The following is a 13,051-nucleotide window of genomic DNA, read 5'->3' as shown; positions in this document are numbered from 1 at the left end:
TTTCTTGAGACAGGGTCTACCTGTGTAGTTCAGGCTGGCCTTGAACTCACTGTGTAGCCCAGGCTGGCCTTGAATTTGAGGTGATCATCCAGCCTCACTGTCCCTAGTACCAGGATTACAGGTGTGCAGCACCATGCCTGGATGGTCACATTTTTAAGAGGTTTTATTTGTAAATTTTTATTACTAGTGGTACACGTTTGTGCTATGTGATACTAAGTTCGTTGTGAAGGGTTGGTATATGTACATAACACATGGTAATTCCTTTTACCCCCCCCTTTTTTTTTTTTTGGTACCGGGAATTGAACTCATGACCTCACTCTTGCCAGGCAGGCGTTGTGCTGCTGAGCTGTGTCCCTGGCCCCTTACTTCCCCTTTAGAAACTTCCCATTTGAAGTAATTTGGGTACTTGGATTAATTTAATTACAGTAAATTAATTTAATTACAACAAATTAATTTAATTATAATAAATTAATTTAGTTAATTATACTGAAGATTCACTCACTATGAGTGTCTTTCAGTTTTCATCCTTATGTAAAATACATAACTGAGCCAACCATGATATTTTACTTCTTTAAAATGTCTGTTAGTAGGCTTTCCTTGAAGACATTTCTCTGTTACTACATTACCTATTAACCCAAAGATTTAAAATAATTTTGTGGAGTAATGTATCACTGCTAACTTTTACTTAATCTTCTTTCTTTTTACTTATTTTTTTTTCCTAGGGGACCTCCGAGCTTGTACGTACTGTAGAAAAATAGCCTTAAGTTATGCTTATTCCACCGACAGTAATTCCATTGGGGAAGACTTGAATGCTCTTTCAGATTCTGCTTGCTCTGTGTCTATCCTTGATCCAAGTGAACCCCGAACACCTGTTGGGAGTAGAAAAGCCAGCCGTAACATATTCTTAGAGGATGATTTAGGCTGGCAAAGGTACTGTCACTGGAATATAATTTTATTTCTACTTGAGAAATACTGATAGACTTGTGACCTGCGAATGTTTTTGGTTAACTTTTATTTTCTTTGAGTTGTTTTCTGCAAATTCACTGTTTTCTCCTTTTCCTTTGGCTCACCTCCTGAAGGATTACACACGTTTATGAACAATGATGGTGTTAACTAATTGAATTTAAGCTTCATGAGAAGAAAGAATTTCTTATTCAGGGTTCTGTTGTAGGCACCAAAACAGTGCATGGCATGTGTATATCTGGAGAGTATTTGTTGAGTAGGCAGTAGTGGCCACTGAGATTTATAATTCCTAATGTCATTTTTTTTTTTTTTTTAAAGCAGGGAGAATACCTTTATTTTATTTATTTATTTTATTTTGAAGAGTAAAAGAAGGATAACATAGTAATAGGGGGATGTACCAAATTACAGACAAAGTGGTAGGAAGTTATCAGTGGTTGTTATTTTACCTATTGGTATCTTCAAGATAGTTTCTCAGGAAACCTAATGTCATCTTTGAGAAGGAACATGCTTATAAGATTTCCATTAGTATTTTCAAATGAAATTAGATTTTTTTCCTTCTAAAGGGACAGTTCTTATCTTTATGTCTAAATATGCTGCAGTACCTGGTAGTGGAAGGTACTACAAACTCTTTCAGGGAAGTTACCTAGAATTTTTTTTTTTTTTAGATAGGGTCCTGCTGTGCAGTTCAGGCAGGCCTTGAGCTCACTTTGTGGCCTAGGCTGGTCTTGAACTCAGAACAATCCTCCTGCCTCAGCCTCCTGAGTGCTGGGATTACAGGTGTATGCCACCTCGTCTGGACTTAGAATTTTTTTAAATTAAAACTTAAATTCATTAGTTTCTGATTATTTATTCAGCTAAATAATTTTCTTCAGTGTAACACCAAATCTGGCCTTATCAAGGAGCTTAGAGTTTTAATTAATGTTTTCTTGATGAGTTATTTTGTCAGCTTTTCAGCGAATGAGGAATAAGTGAATGATGTATTTAAACAGAAATAAAAATCAGGTAACCTATCCAGCTAATTTTATTGGCATTTCAGATGCTTACAAGCTTTTATTCATTTTTTTGGAATTTGATATACTTAAGATTAAAAATTATGCATTTTCCACCTTAATTAAAGGAAGAACAGAAATAGCTCATAACCTTACTGTGGCAGGTAGAAGATTTTAAAAGTTTATAGCACTTCATTGAAATAGGATTTTCTGTGTGCTGTCCAAGATGATCTCAGTATCTTCTCCTTTTCTGTGTAGTTTGATTCGCCCAGACTCCTCAAATTCCTCCCTCTCAACAAGACTTGTGTCGGTTCAAGAGGATCCTGGGAAATCCCCTGCTCGAAATAGGTAAATTGCCCAGTAAAGGTACTATATTCTCTTATTTTTATTTCTTTTTATAATAATAAGAACACATTTTTGAAAAAGTAGACTGCTTGTCATATAATTTCCAAGTGCTGAATGATTTTTGTGCTTGTCCGCTGTTGCTTTCATTCAGTAGCTCTTTTCAGGATTCTCCTCTGGCTTCAGATATGAGAACCTACAACACCATCTGTCTTCTAGTTTGTTAGAAAGATATGGAGGATGTGAGAGAATGAGCCACGTGGACATTTTATGCGAGAGTTTTCCAGTTGTAGCAGTTATGACTAACATTGCTGTGAACATCTGTCTTAGCCACTTTTTTGTTGCTGAGGCACAGTACCTGGTGCCCACAACTTACAGGAGGAGAGGTTTACTCTTCGTTCATGGTTCTTAGAGATTTAGCGTATAGTCAGCTGCCTCTAGGCAGGAAGCATATGGGGGAAGGGTTTGGTGGTGGAAAGGTGCTTAGGTCACAGCGGCGAGGAAGCAGAGCCAGGTGGAAAAATCCAGGAGATACACCCTCCAGGTCACACCCCAGGGACCCCTTCCAGCCTTGCCCCCACTCATAACAGAACATTTAGCCCTGACTCCTCTGTGGGTGATCCCACTGATGAGTACATACCCCCATGGTTGAGTCAGCTTCCAAAAACCCCACGTCCAAGTGCTGGAGGCTTCTGGGGACGTTCGGATCTAAGCCATCGCAGCATCTGTGTGCAAGTTTTTGTGTTGAAGTCGTTTTCAGTTCATTTGACTAAATACCAAGGAGCATAATGGCTGGATCATATAAGAGCATGTTTTGTTTTTAACATATAGCCTAGTTATCTTTGTCATTTTGCATTTATGCCAGCATGAATGAGAGATTTGTCTTGCTCTATATCCTTTCCAGAACTTGGATTTTGGTCAGTGTGTTAGGTGTGTAGTGGAATCCTATCATTGTTTTGCTATTTTCTTATTATATATGAAATAGAATATCTTTTCATGTGCTTACTTAATGTGTTGCCTTTCTGTCACTGTGATAAAATACCTGAGATAAGTAATTTTAAGAGAGAAGAGACTTATTTTAGCTCATCTTTTTAGAGGTTTCAGTCAAAGGTCACTTGGCTTCATTATTTCTGGACCTGTGATGAGACCAAGGACAAAATATACCATTTAAAGGCATGCTGCCTCCAACTGAGTTCCTCATCCTCAAGTTTTTGCCACCTCCCTGTAGTACTGTCAGCACTGTTGGGGACACAGGAGCCTTTGGGCAGTTCCGGGCCTGAACTATAACACTTAGCATCTGTGTGCCATCTTTGGAAAGGTGTCTGATAAAGTTTTTTGTCCATTGTGTAATCATGTTCATCTTCTCAATTTTGAGGTTTTTGAAAAAATTTTAGGTAAGAGTTTTTTGTCTGATGTATTTTTTGTAAATATTTTCTTCCATTATATAGTTTGTCTTTTCATTCTCTTGACATTATCTTTTGCAGGGTAAAAGTATTTAGTTTTCTTTTTTCTTTTTTGGGTTGTTTGAGACAGGGTTTTTGCTGTGTAGTTCAGGCTGCCTTGACCTCACAGCAGTCCTCTGCCTCAGCCTCCCAAGTGCTGGGGTTACTAGTGTGTGGCACCCTGTCCGGCCCAGAAGTATTTAATTTTAATGAAGTTTAGATTATCACTTGTTTCTTTCATGGTCTGTGTCTTGGTGTCATCTCTAAAAAAAGTCATCATCATATCAAGGGTCATCTTAAGTTTTCTGTCATATTTTGGTAGTTTTTTTTTTTTTTTTTTTCTTTTTGAGACAGGGTCTCCCTATGCCGTTCAGGCTGGCTTTGAACTCTCTTTGTAGCCCAGGCTGGTCTCGAACTCACGATGATCTTTCTGCCTCAGTGTCCCAAGTGCTGGGAATACATGTGTGTGCCACCATGCCTGGCTATTGGTAGTTTTGTATTTTTGCATTTTACACTTAGGCTTGTGGTTCATTTTGGGTTAATTTTTGTGAAGGTTATAAGGTCCTTTGTCTAAGAGCTTTTGTTTTTGTTTTGTGGGTGTCTAGCTAGTCTAGCACCATTTCTTTTACTCTGTTGTATTTCCTTTGCTGTTTTGTCAAAGATCAGCATACTCTATCTGGATCTCTTTGTGGGCTTTCTTCTGTCTTACCGACTTGTTTACCCTTTTTCCAAAACCATATTATCTTGATAGCTATATAGTCTAGCTTTATAGTAGGTCTGGAAGTCAAATTGTATTAGTCTTTTACTTTGTTTTTTTCCTTCAACATTTGTACCATATTGGGTGTCTTTCCTTTCATTGTAATCTTTAGACTCATTTTGTCAGTATCTGCAAGGTAAATTATAGGGATTTGAAACAGGATGTGACATTTGACAATGTTGAGTTTTCCTATTCATGAACATGGAATATCTCCATTCTTTGATTTTTTTCAGTACAGTTTTGTAAGTTTTCCTCATTTATATCTTATATGGATTTTGTTAAATTTGAGCATGGTCAAACATTTCTGTAATCCCAGCACTTGCAAAGGCTGAGTGAGGCAGGAGGATCGCCTGGGCTTACATAGTGAGTTCAAGGCCAGCCTGAACCATGCTGGGAGAACCTGTCTCAAAAAAAAAAGAAGAAACAAAACAAAATAAAACAAAAACCCTCCCTGACAACCAAATTTTGTTAAATTTATACCTAAGTATTTAATTTTTTAGAGGTCCTAATGTAACTGTTACATTTTTAATTTTAAATTCTGCCTGTTCAAGCCGGGCATGGTGGCGCGTGCTGTAATCCCAGCACTCGGGAGGCTGAGGCAGGAAGATTGTTGCAAGTTCGAGGCCAGCCTGGGCTACAAAGTGAGCTCAAAGCCAGCCTGAGCTGCAAAAGGAGACCCTGTCTTAAAAAGACCAAAAAAAAAAAAAAAAAAAAAAAAAAATTCTACCTGTTCATTGCTGGTGTACAGGAAGGGGATTAACTTTCGCATATAAATTTTGCATTGGTAACTTTGCTATAATCACTGGTTATTTCCAGGAGTTTTTGTTGTTGTTGTTTTGTTTTGAATTTTCTGTAGATAATCTTGTCATGAGCAGAGTTTTATTTCTTTCTAATCAGTAAATATTTTATTTTCTTTTTATGTCATATTGCTTTAAGTGAGACTTTCAGTACACTGTTTTCTCTAAACTCTATAGAAGTTTTCTCTATTCCTACTTCATTGAAATTTTTATAATGAAAAGGTGTTGAATTATATCAGTTGCTTTTTGTATATATAGATAGGATTTTTCTGTATGTTCTTCTTCAACCTGTTGATGTGATGGCTTGCATTAATTGATACCTGAATGTGTTGCCATCTTTGCATACCTGGGATAAATCTCACTTAGATATGGTATATAATTATTTTTATGCATTATCAGATTGGATTGGCTACTGTTTTGTTGAAGATTTTGTGTTTATTATTATGAGAAGTACTAGTTTGTTGTATCTTTATCTGGTTTTCTATTGCAAGAGTGCTGGCTTTATAGATTGAGTTAGGAAGTATATAGTTCTCTGATTCCATCTTTAGGAAGACAGGTAAAGACTTGGTATACTTTATGTCCTTAAATGTTTGGTAGAATTTACCAATGAACCCATTTGGGCCTGGTGCTTTTGTTGCTTTTGTTTGGAAAGTTATTAATTATTGGTTCAGTTTTCTTTCCTAGGTGCAGGCCTATTTATTTTTATTTTTTGTGGTGTGGGGAATTGAACTCGGGACCTCACGCTTGCCAGGCAGGTGCTTGTGCTGCTCAGCTATATCCCCGGTCTGTGTAGCCTGTTTGTAATTGTTCTTACGGAATTTTGGCAGATTATAACTTTCAAGAAGTCAGGCCTTTTCATGTCCATTAGTTCTTTAGTGAGGCTGCATCTTTCATTTCTGATGTTAGTAACTTTGTGTTTTCTCTCTTTTTTCATAGCTAGAGTATTATGGATTTTCTTTGACCTTTTCAGTGAGCTAGCTTTGGTTTCATTGATTTTTGTCTGTTGATTTTCTGTGCTCAGTTTTATTGACTTTCTCTCTTTTATTTGCTTTCCTCTGTTTGCTGTGGATTTGCTCTTTTTCTAATTTCCTAAGGTGGAAGCTTAGATGACTGATGTCCTATCTTTTCTGATGTGTGTATTCAGGGCTACAGATTTGCCTGTAAGTTCTGTTTTTGTTGCATCCTATAAATTTTGGTATATTTTCATTTACTTCAAAATATATTTTAATTTTTCTTGAGATTTCTTATTCAACTCAATCTTTTATAGTTTATTTTTTCATCTCCTAAGTCTTAATGGGTTTTTTCAGCTGTTACTGTGTTTGTACTTTAACTCTATTGTAGTTTTTCTTTTCCTTTAAATTTGAATGTCGTTTGAGTGTTGCTCAAAGGTTCATGTGTTGAAAGTTTGGTCCCCTGTAAGGTGGTATTGGGAGGGGATAGAATCTAGAAGAGGTGGGGCCTAGTAAAAGGTGGTTAATCCATTGTGGGTACCCTCTTGAAGAGCTTCCATGAGTTTTCGGGGACCCTAGTTTGTTTCTGTCTCACAGATTTTTATAAAAATAGGAAGCCTGAACCCTGAATGTTTCTGGCTTTCTTACCGTGTAATAATTTTCTTTTGCATGTGCTCCCTCTGTGGTGTTGTCTGACATATTGTGATACAGCCAAGAAAGCCCTGACCAGAGCTGGGTGATACCGACACCCATTCTTGAATTTTCTAGATCATGAGCTAGATAAACTTATTTTCTTTATGTTCCCCCCAGCCTTGGGTATTTCATTACAGCAACAGCAAATGGACTAATACAGTCCAATATGTGGTCTGTATTGGTTAATGTTCCATGTGAAATTGAGAAGAATGTGTAATTATGTCTTTTTAGATGAAGTGGTTTATATTATATCCAATTCATTGACATTGTGAGATTCCAGTTGGTCCTTACTGGTTTTCCATTTGATATATCTGTCTCTGTAAATGCTCCAGTTTTGCCTCGTGTTTTTTTACATGTTCTTTACTTTTTCTGTTAGCACATTAAGCATATTGATTACAGTTTAAAAAATTCCTGCAGCCCCTCAGATATACAATGGTAAGATGTAGGATGAAAGAAAATGTTTTATAGTCTTATGGTTAAATATTAGTCCTTGCACTGTGAACTTCATAGGCACTTCAGGTTTTTTTTCTCCCTCTTAGGTGGAACAAGATGGTTGTAGGAAGCTGGAGTTGCATATTTTGCTTCTGCCATATGGCAGGTTAGGAGGGACTAGCGTTTGATATTTCCCTTCGTGAGAGGGTTAGTCTTTGGTTAGGGTCTGATAAAATAGTTCCTCCTTAGAGCAGGACTTGTTAAGAACAGAACTCTGGTGTATTTCAATATTTTTTTCCCATTTTGCAGGGAAGCTGGAGGGTATTTTACTTTGATGTTCACTATGAGGACCTGCTAGAACTCCTCAGAGGCAAACTCACAAGTAACATGCCTAATCTCTTTGCATGCTTTGTTTTAAATCTCTCAGGCTTGTTCGCATTGAGTCTGCAGGAATTTATCAATTACACTTCAGGTTTTTCTATTCCAGTACAGTTTCCAGGGATGCTTCTATTTGTGAGTTTCTGCTCCAGTAAATTGTGAGTCTCTGTATCCCCCAGTCTGTGTTGTCTAGTAATTGGGGTCATAGTTTGCTCTGTGTCTCTGTTTGTCTGAGAGCTCTTAGAAAAATTGCTGACTTTTAAGTTTGTTTAGCTTTTTAATTTTTTTTTTTTTTAATTTTTTTTGGTACTGGTATTGAACTCAGGGCCTTGTACTTGCCAGGAAGGTGCTTGTGCCACTGAGCTGTATCCCTGGCCCTAGTAGCTTTTTAATTGTTACTCGGACAAGAGTGGAGACTTTGAGATTCTTATATGTCAGATCAGAAATGGGAAATATTCTTTTTAATATTTCAGTGTCTTCTCAGAACAATCAAGTTCTGTTACATCACCATAGTGTAAATTTAAGGAATTGTAATGGTGGTAAGTTTTTATCATCTAAATAGATTGTATTCTGTTTTGGTTAGTTGTCTTAATAATGCCCTTTGTACTAACATCCCCCTAGTCTATGATCCAGTCTAGTATCATGCATTGTAGTTAATTGTCATATCTCTTGGACTTCTTCATGCTAACAGTTTTTACTTTTCATGATATAGTGTTTGTGAAAAGGATAGGTCAGTTGACTTAATGTCTTGGCTAAGGTTATGTCTTGGGTTTCTCCCTTGGAAGGTAAAGTGACCATTTTTTCCTTCGTAATACAGGATAGATGGGGGAGATACTTTGGTAATACATAAATATCTTCTTCCTTATCAATCTCTCATTTAATAGTGTTACCATCCATTTATGGTTCTGTATAGAGAACCCTTCCCAGTCCTCGTTGTGGCCCAGGAAGGTTATATTTGTAATCCCATGAAGAGTTATTGGAATTCCAACAAATTAATTCTAATCTACCACTTCAGCGCAACCCATGGTGAGAGTAAAGACACTAAAATATATTTGTAGTTATGAGGAGCCAAGGGGGTCCTAAGTCCATGCACGATGATGGCTCTCCGGAACAAAGGCTTCAACCCAGGGCTGAACCCAGTTTTTATTCCTTCATGAAGAAGGGAGTAGCTTGAGGATGAGTGACTGTGAGAACCATGGGAAGTAGGTGAGCGCCATGAGCTGGGCTAAGTAGGAGGCCTGAAATCACCTTTACAAATGCAGAGAGAAGGATATGCAGAAAGAGTAATCTGCATAACACAATTGAGATAGTATCTGATGTTTTGGGGTTGGTGCTTTAGCTCTGATGTGTAACCTTTGAAGCCCCAGGAAGTTATAGCTTCTACCAGCAGTGGACAGCTTGGAGCATTGGCTCACACATTTTGCCCATCCTGGCTCACTGAGGGAGCAAGAGGGCGTGTTCTGGGGAATTTTGCCATCTCCAAAGATTACCAGATCCGTATTGCTTAAAGCCAATTGAAGTGATAAGGAAAAGTCCCAGCCAGCTCTGTACATATCAGTACTTGGAAATAGGGTAGGGTCAGCCAAAATGGAGGCAATTGCTCCTCTTTGAAGGAGAATCACCTAGGTGGTCCTCCACAGTTCTGCTCAAATCAGATGTTACTATGATGGACCCAAAATGGTGATTTTTTTTTTTCTTTTTCTGGTGGTTTTTTTTTTTTTTTTTGAGATAGGGCCTCATAGTTCAGGCTGGCCTTGAATTTACTATATAGCCTAGGCTGGCCTGAAACTCACAGTGATCCTCTGCCTCAGCCTCCCGAGTGCTTAGATTACAAGTGTGTGCCACCCATCACACCTGGCCAAAAGGTATCTTCCATTCCTTCTACCCTTAACTAGTTGACATTCTGCTTTATGAAAATTTTCTCTTACTGGACAGTTTTGAATGTAGAGTTGGGAGGATGCCACAATCTGAATTATGTTTTGGCTGCTAAAAAAAGCTATGGTAAATGCTGCTGCTAAGTGCCATTTAATGAAAAGGCAGGCTTGTAAAAACATCATAGTATGTCCTCAGCCACTGTATTCACCGGATCTGGCACTGTATGACTTCTGGCTTTTCCCCTAAATCAAAATGACCATGAAAGGTAAGCATTTTGAATAGATTCAGGAAATTGAGGCAGCCATGGCAGCTCAAGGAAAGAGAAGTCCTAGAACTTCTTCAAAAAGGCAAGAATGATAAGTGTGTTTGAAGTCAGGGTTTATATTTTCAGAGGAATTTTACTGTTATAAATTTTAAAAAAATCATGTTTTTCAATCACACTTTCTATTTTAATTGTAGAGATAACAGGATTTGCTAATCACTTGCATGTAGGATATTATGGAAAGAGGCATCTAAGATGACTCAGGTTTTTGGCTTGAGCAGTTAGAAGACTGTAGTTGCTATGTACAATGATAACCTCAGTTCACAAACTCAGTTTTCTCCACAATTCTTGTCTCAAACTGAAGTGGATGAAAACTGAATCAAATTTCTCCGTAAGGTCAATATTGAACCTAACCATTGATTTGGACTCAGATCTTGTCCAACTTGGTTTGTGACCACAGTCATGGAAATAATTAAGTTTGTGCACCTAGGCATCACTCTATCAGTAGGAGGAAGATGAGACGTAACAGTTTGGTTTCAGACATGTTGAATTCAAGATATCTGCTACATATCCAAGAGAAGTTAAGTAGACAGGTGTATATATGAGTTCATAGTTTAGGGGAGAAGTGTAGGCCGGAGATATAGACTTGCATGTTGTCCTTATGTGAATAGTATTTAAGGCTATGAACCTGAATGGAGATGATCACGAAAGTGTGAAGAGGAAATACAAGCAAGGACTGAAATTGGGGAAGTGTAGAAGAACCAGAAATGGAGACTGAAATAGAGGATATTTGTCTTGCCAGCAAGTGAAGAAAGGTTTTTACAGGGACAAGTTATCCTGCTGACATGCTAAGTAAGATGAGGTAATAATAACATTGGTAATAGGTTATTTGGGCTTCAGGTAGAATGAAGAATAAGTGGAGGTAAAAGTTTTTAAAAAGCAGTGAAATATAGCAGATGTGGAGTCAAGACAGTTTTATTCGAGATAAATTAGTATTTGTACATTACTTCACAGATAACTGTTAATTTACAACATATCACCATGTATTTTGAATTAATGCTAAGATTGGTGATCTGTAGGTGAGATGTAATTTAGTTAGTGGACACTATATATATTTTTTTTAATTTTTTTTTTTTTTTTTAAGATAGGGTCTTGCTATGCAGTACAGGCTGGCCTTGAACTCACTTGTGTAGCCCAGGCTGTCATCAAACTCATGGCAGTCCTACTGTCTCGGCCTCCTGAGTGCTCAAAATATAATTTTAATCAGCATTCTTGCCACTAGCATGTTTATCAGAGCTTTAGACAGAAAAATTAACTACTTTTATTCTTATTGCTCCTATATTGCAATATATGCGGGGATGTTGAGAATGTTAGAGGAGCAGGATGAAAGAATTGAGGCCTTCATTGGAAGAAAAATATAAATTAAATGAACAGGATATAATGATAATCTTTCACTAAAAGAATGTCAGGAAATGAATGAATGATTACTTTTGCTCAAACTAGAGCTCAGTGGCTCCCCATTAACTATTAATAATGACTTTCCGCTAAACTTATGAATTCTTTCTTAAATTAACAATACTTTTACCCTTGTACTAGAAAGAGGATGATATTTTTTCAGTTGAGTCTTAGCTTTGAATGGCAGGCCTTACATTGATTACTTGAGTTGCCCTAGACAAATTACTTGTTAATTCTTGATTTATCTGGCAAAATAGAGCTAGTAATACCTATTCTACAGAATGCTGTGAGAAATAAATGAGAAAACATATTAATGATTGAGTTACATAGTGTGTAACACAGATGCTTCTGCCTTTTTTTATGTGGAAGCTAAAATTTCATTTTTTAATATTAGAAGCGAACTAAATGTCTAATTTAAAACAATTTTTAAAAAAAGCTCACTTGATCACAATATTCCACCTACAAGTTATTTTTCTAATGAGGCAAAATTATGGATATTCATACTATATAATAAGAGAAAACAAATTTCCACTAATATTTTGTTAATGATCAAATAAAAATAAATTAAAAATTCAGGTTGTTTTAAATGTAGGTCTACTAATGGGAAAAATAAATTCCTTTTTGTGGGGTGCAGAATGCTTTGCTTTGTTGGGGCTCAAAATTCGTATTCTATATCATCAGATTGATTACAAGATAAAATGAGTCTCACCTCCTGGGCAGTGCAAAAAGAGGAGGCAAGCTGGGTTTGGCCTTGGGCCAGTTTTTTGATCCTGTTCTGCAAGATGATTTCAATATTTATTAGTTAGTGTGTATCTCATATTTGGTATTTTTAATAGTTTCTCCCCATTTCCTTTGAACTAATACTGATATATAAACAATATAACTTTCTTCCTGTACTTTCCATAATTACTTTAATTAAATTTAATTCCAAGTAATTTTATTTTTTAAACTGAAAGAAAACATTTAAAGGTGGGAAAGACGAAAAGAGAGATGACAGCTACCCAAAATAAGTGAATTGAAAGTGAATTGCTCCTCCAAGTAACTTTAGATTGACCAAGAAATTACAAATATATTACAGTTTCTGTGCATTCTTTATTAGTTATGAAGTAGACCATCATAACTGCTTTTAAAAATGTCCTTAATACTGGCAAGACAGCATTTATTTAAATACGATTTTTCACTGCAATTATGTTTATTGATTAAAAATTTATGACCTTGACTTTACTGTTTATTTTTATTTCTAGATCAGCCAGCATTACTAACTTGTCACTGGATCGATCTGGTTCTCCTATGGTACCTTCATATGAGACATCTGTCAGTCCCCAGGCTACCCGGATGTATGTCAGGACAGAGACCACTGAGGATGAACGCAAAATTCTTCTGGTACCAGTCCCGTATCTTTGACCTGTTGCTAGCTTCGAGCATAAAGAATGTTGATTTCACTTCCGTTTAAAAAAAAAAGAAACATATAAATGAAGTAGTCCGCATGTCAATTTAGCAGAGAAGCTGAGCATGGTGGTGCATGCCTGTAATCCCTGCACTTGGAAGGCTGATGCAGGAGGATTGCTGCTGGTTCAAGGCCAGCCTAAGCTTACGTAATGATTTCAAGGCCAATCTAAACTACAGAGTGAGACCCTGTCTCAAAAAACTATAAAAAAAAAAAAAAAATTAAGCAGAAAAATAACTAGCTTAACTTTTTACTGTGGTCATCTGAGA

At 36.8% G+C, this 13,051-nt stretch overlaps 1 protein-coding gene across 10 annotated transcripts in view; it reads left to right on the top strand.

Moving 5' to 3' along the window:
* Pikfyve (phosphoinositide kinase, FYVE finger containing) overlaps positions 1–13,051 on the top strand; it is a 92,630-nt gene that overhangs the window by 16,047 nt on the left and 63,532 nt on the right. For all 10 annotated transcript variants that reach the window (XM_005396961.2, XM_005396963.2, XM_013520755.1 and 7 more), the window contains 3 exons: positions 723–930; positions 2,211–2,300; positions 12,580–12,718. In XM_005396961.2, coding sequence (XP_005397018.1) covers positions 723–930; positions 2,211–2,300; positions 12,580–12,718 — 437 coding nt within the window. The remainder of the gene's footprint in view (positions 1–722; positions 931–2,210; positions 2,301–12,579; positions 12,719–13,051) is intronic.

This window comes from Chinchilla lanigera, unplaced genomic scaffold, assembly GCF_000276665.1.
Source record: "Chinchilla lanigera isolate Chin_1 unplaced genomic scaffold, ChiLan1.0 scaffold00056, whole genome shotgun sequence".
Classification (NCBI taxonomy): Eukaryota; Metazoa; Chordata; class Mammalia; order Rodentia; family Chinchillidae; genus Chinchilla; species Chinchilla lanigera.
The sequence above is the reverse complement of the archived record's forward strand: the minus strand, read 5'-3'. Positions and strand labels throughout refer to the sequence as shown.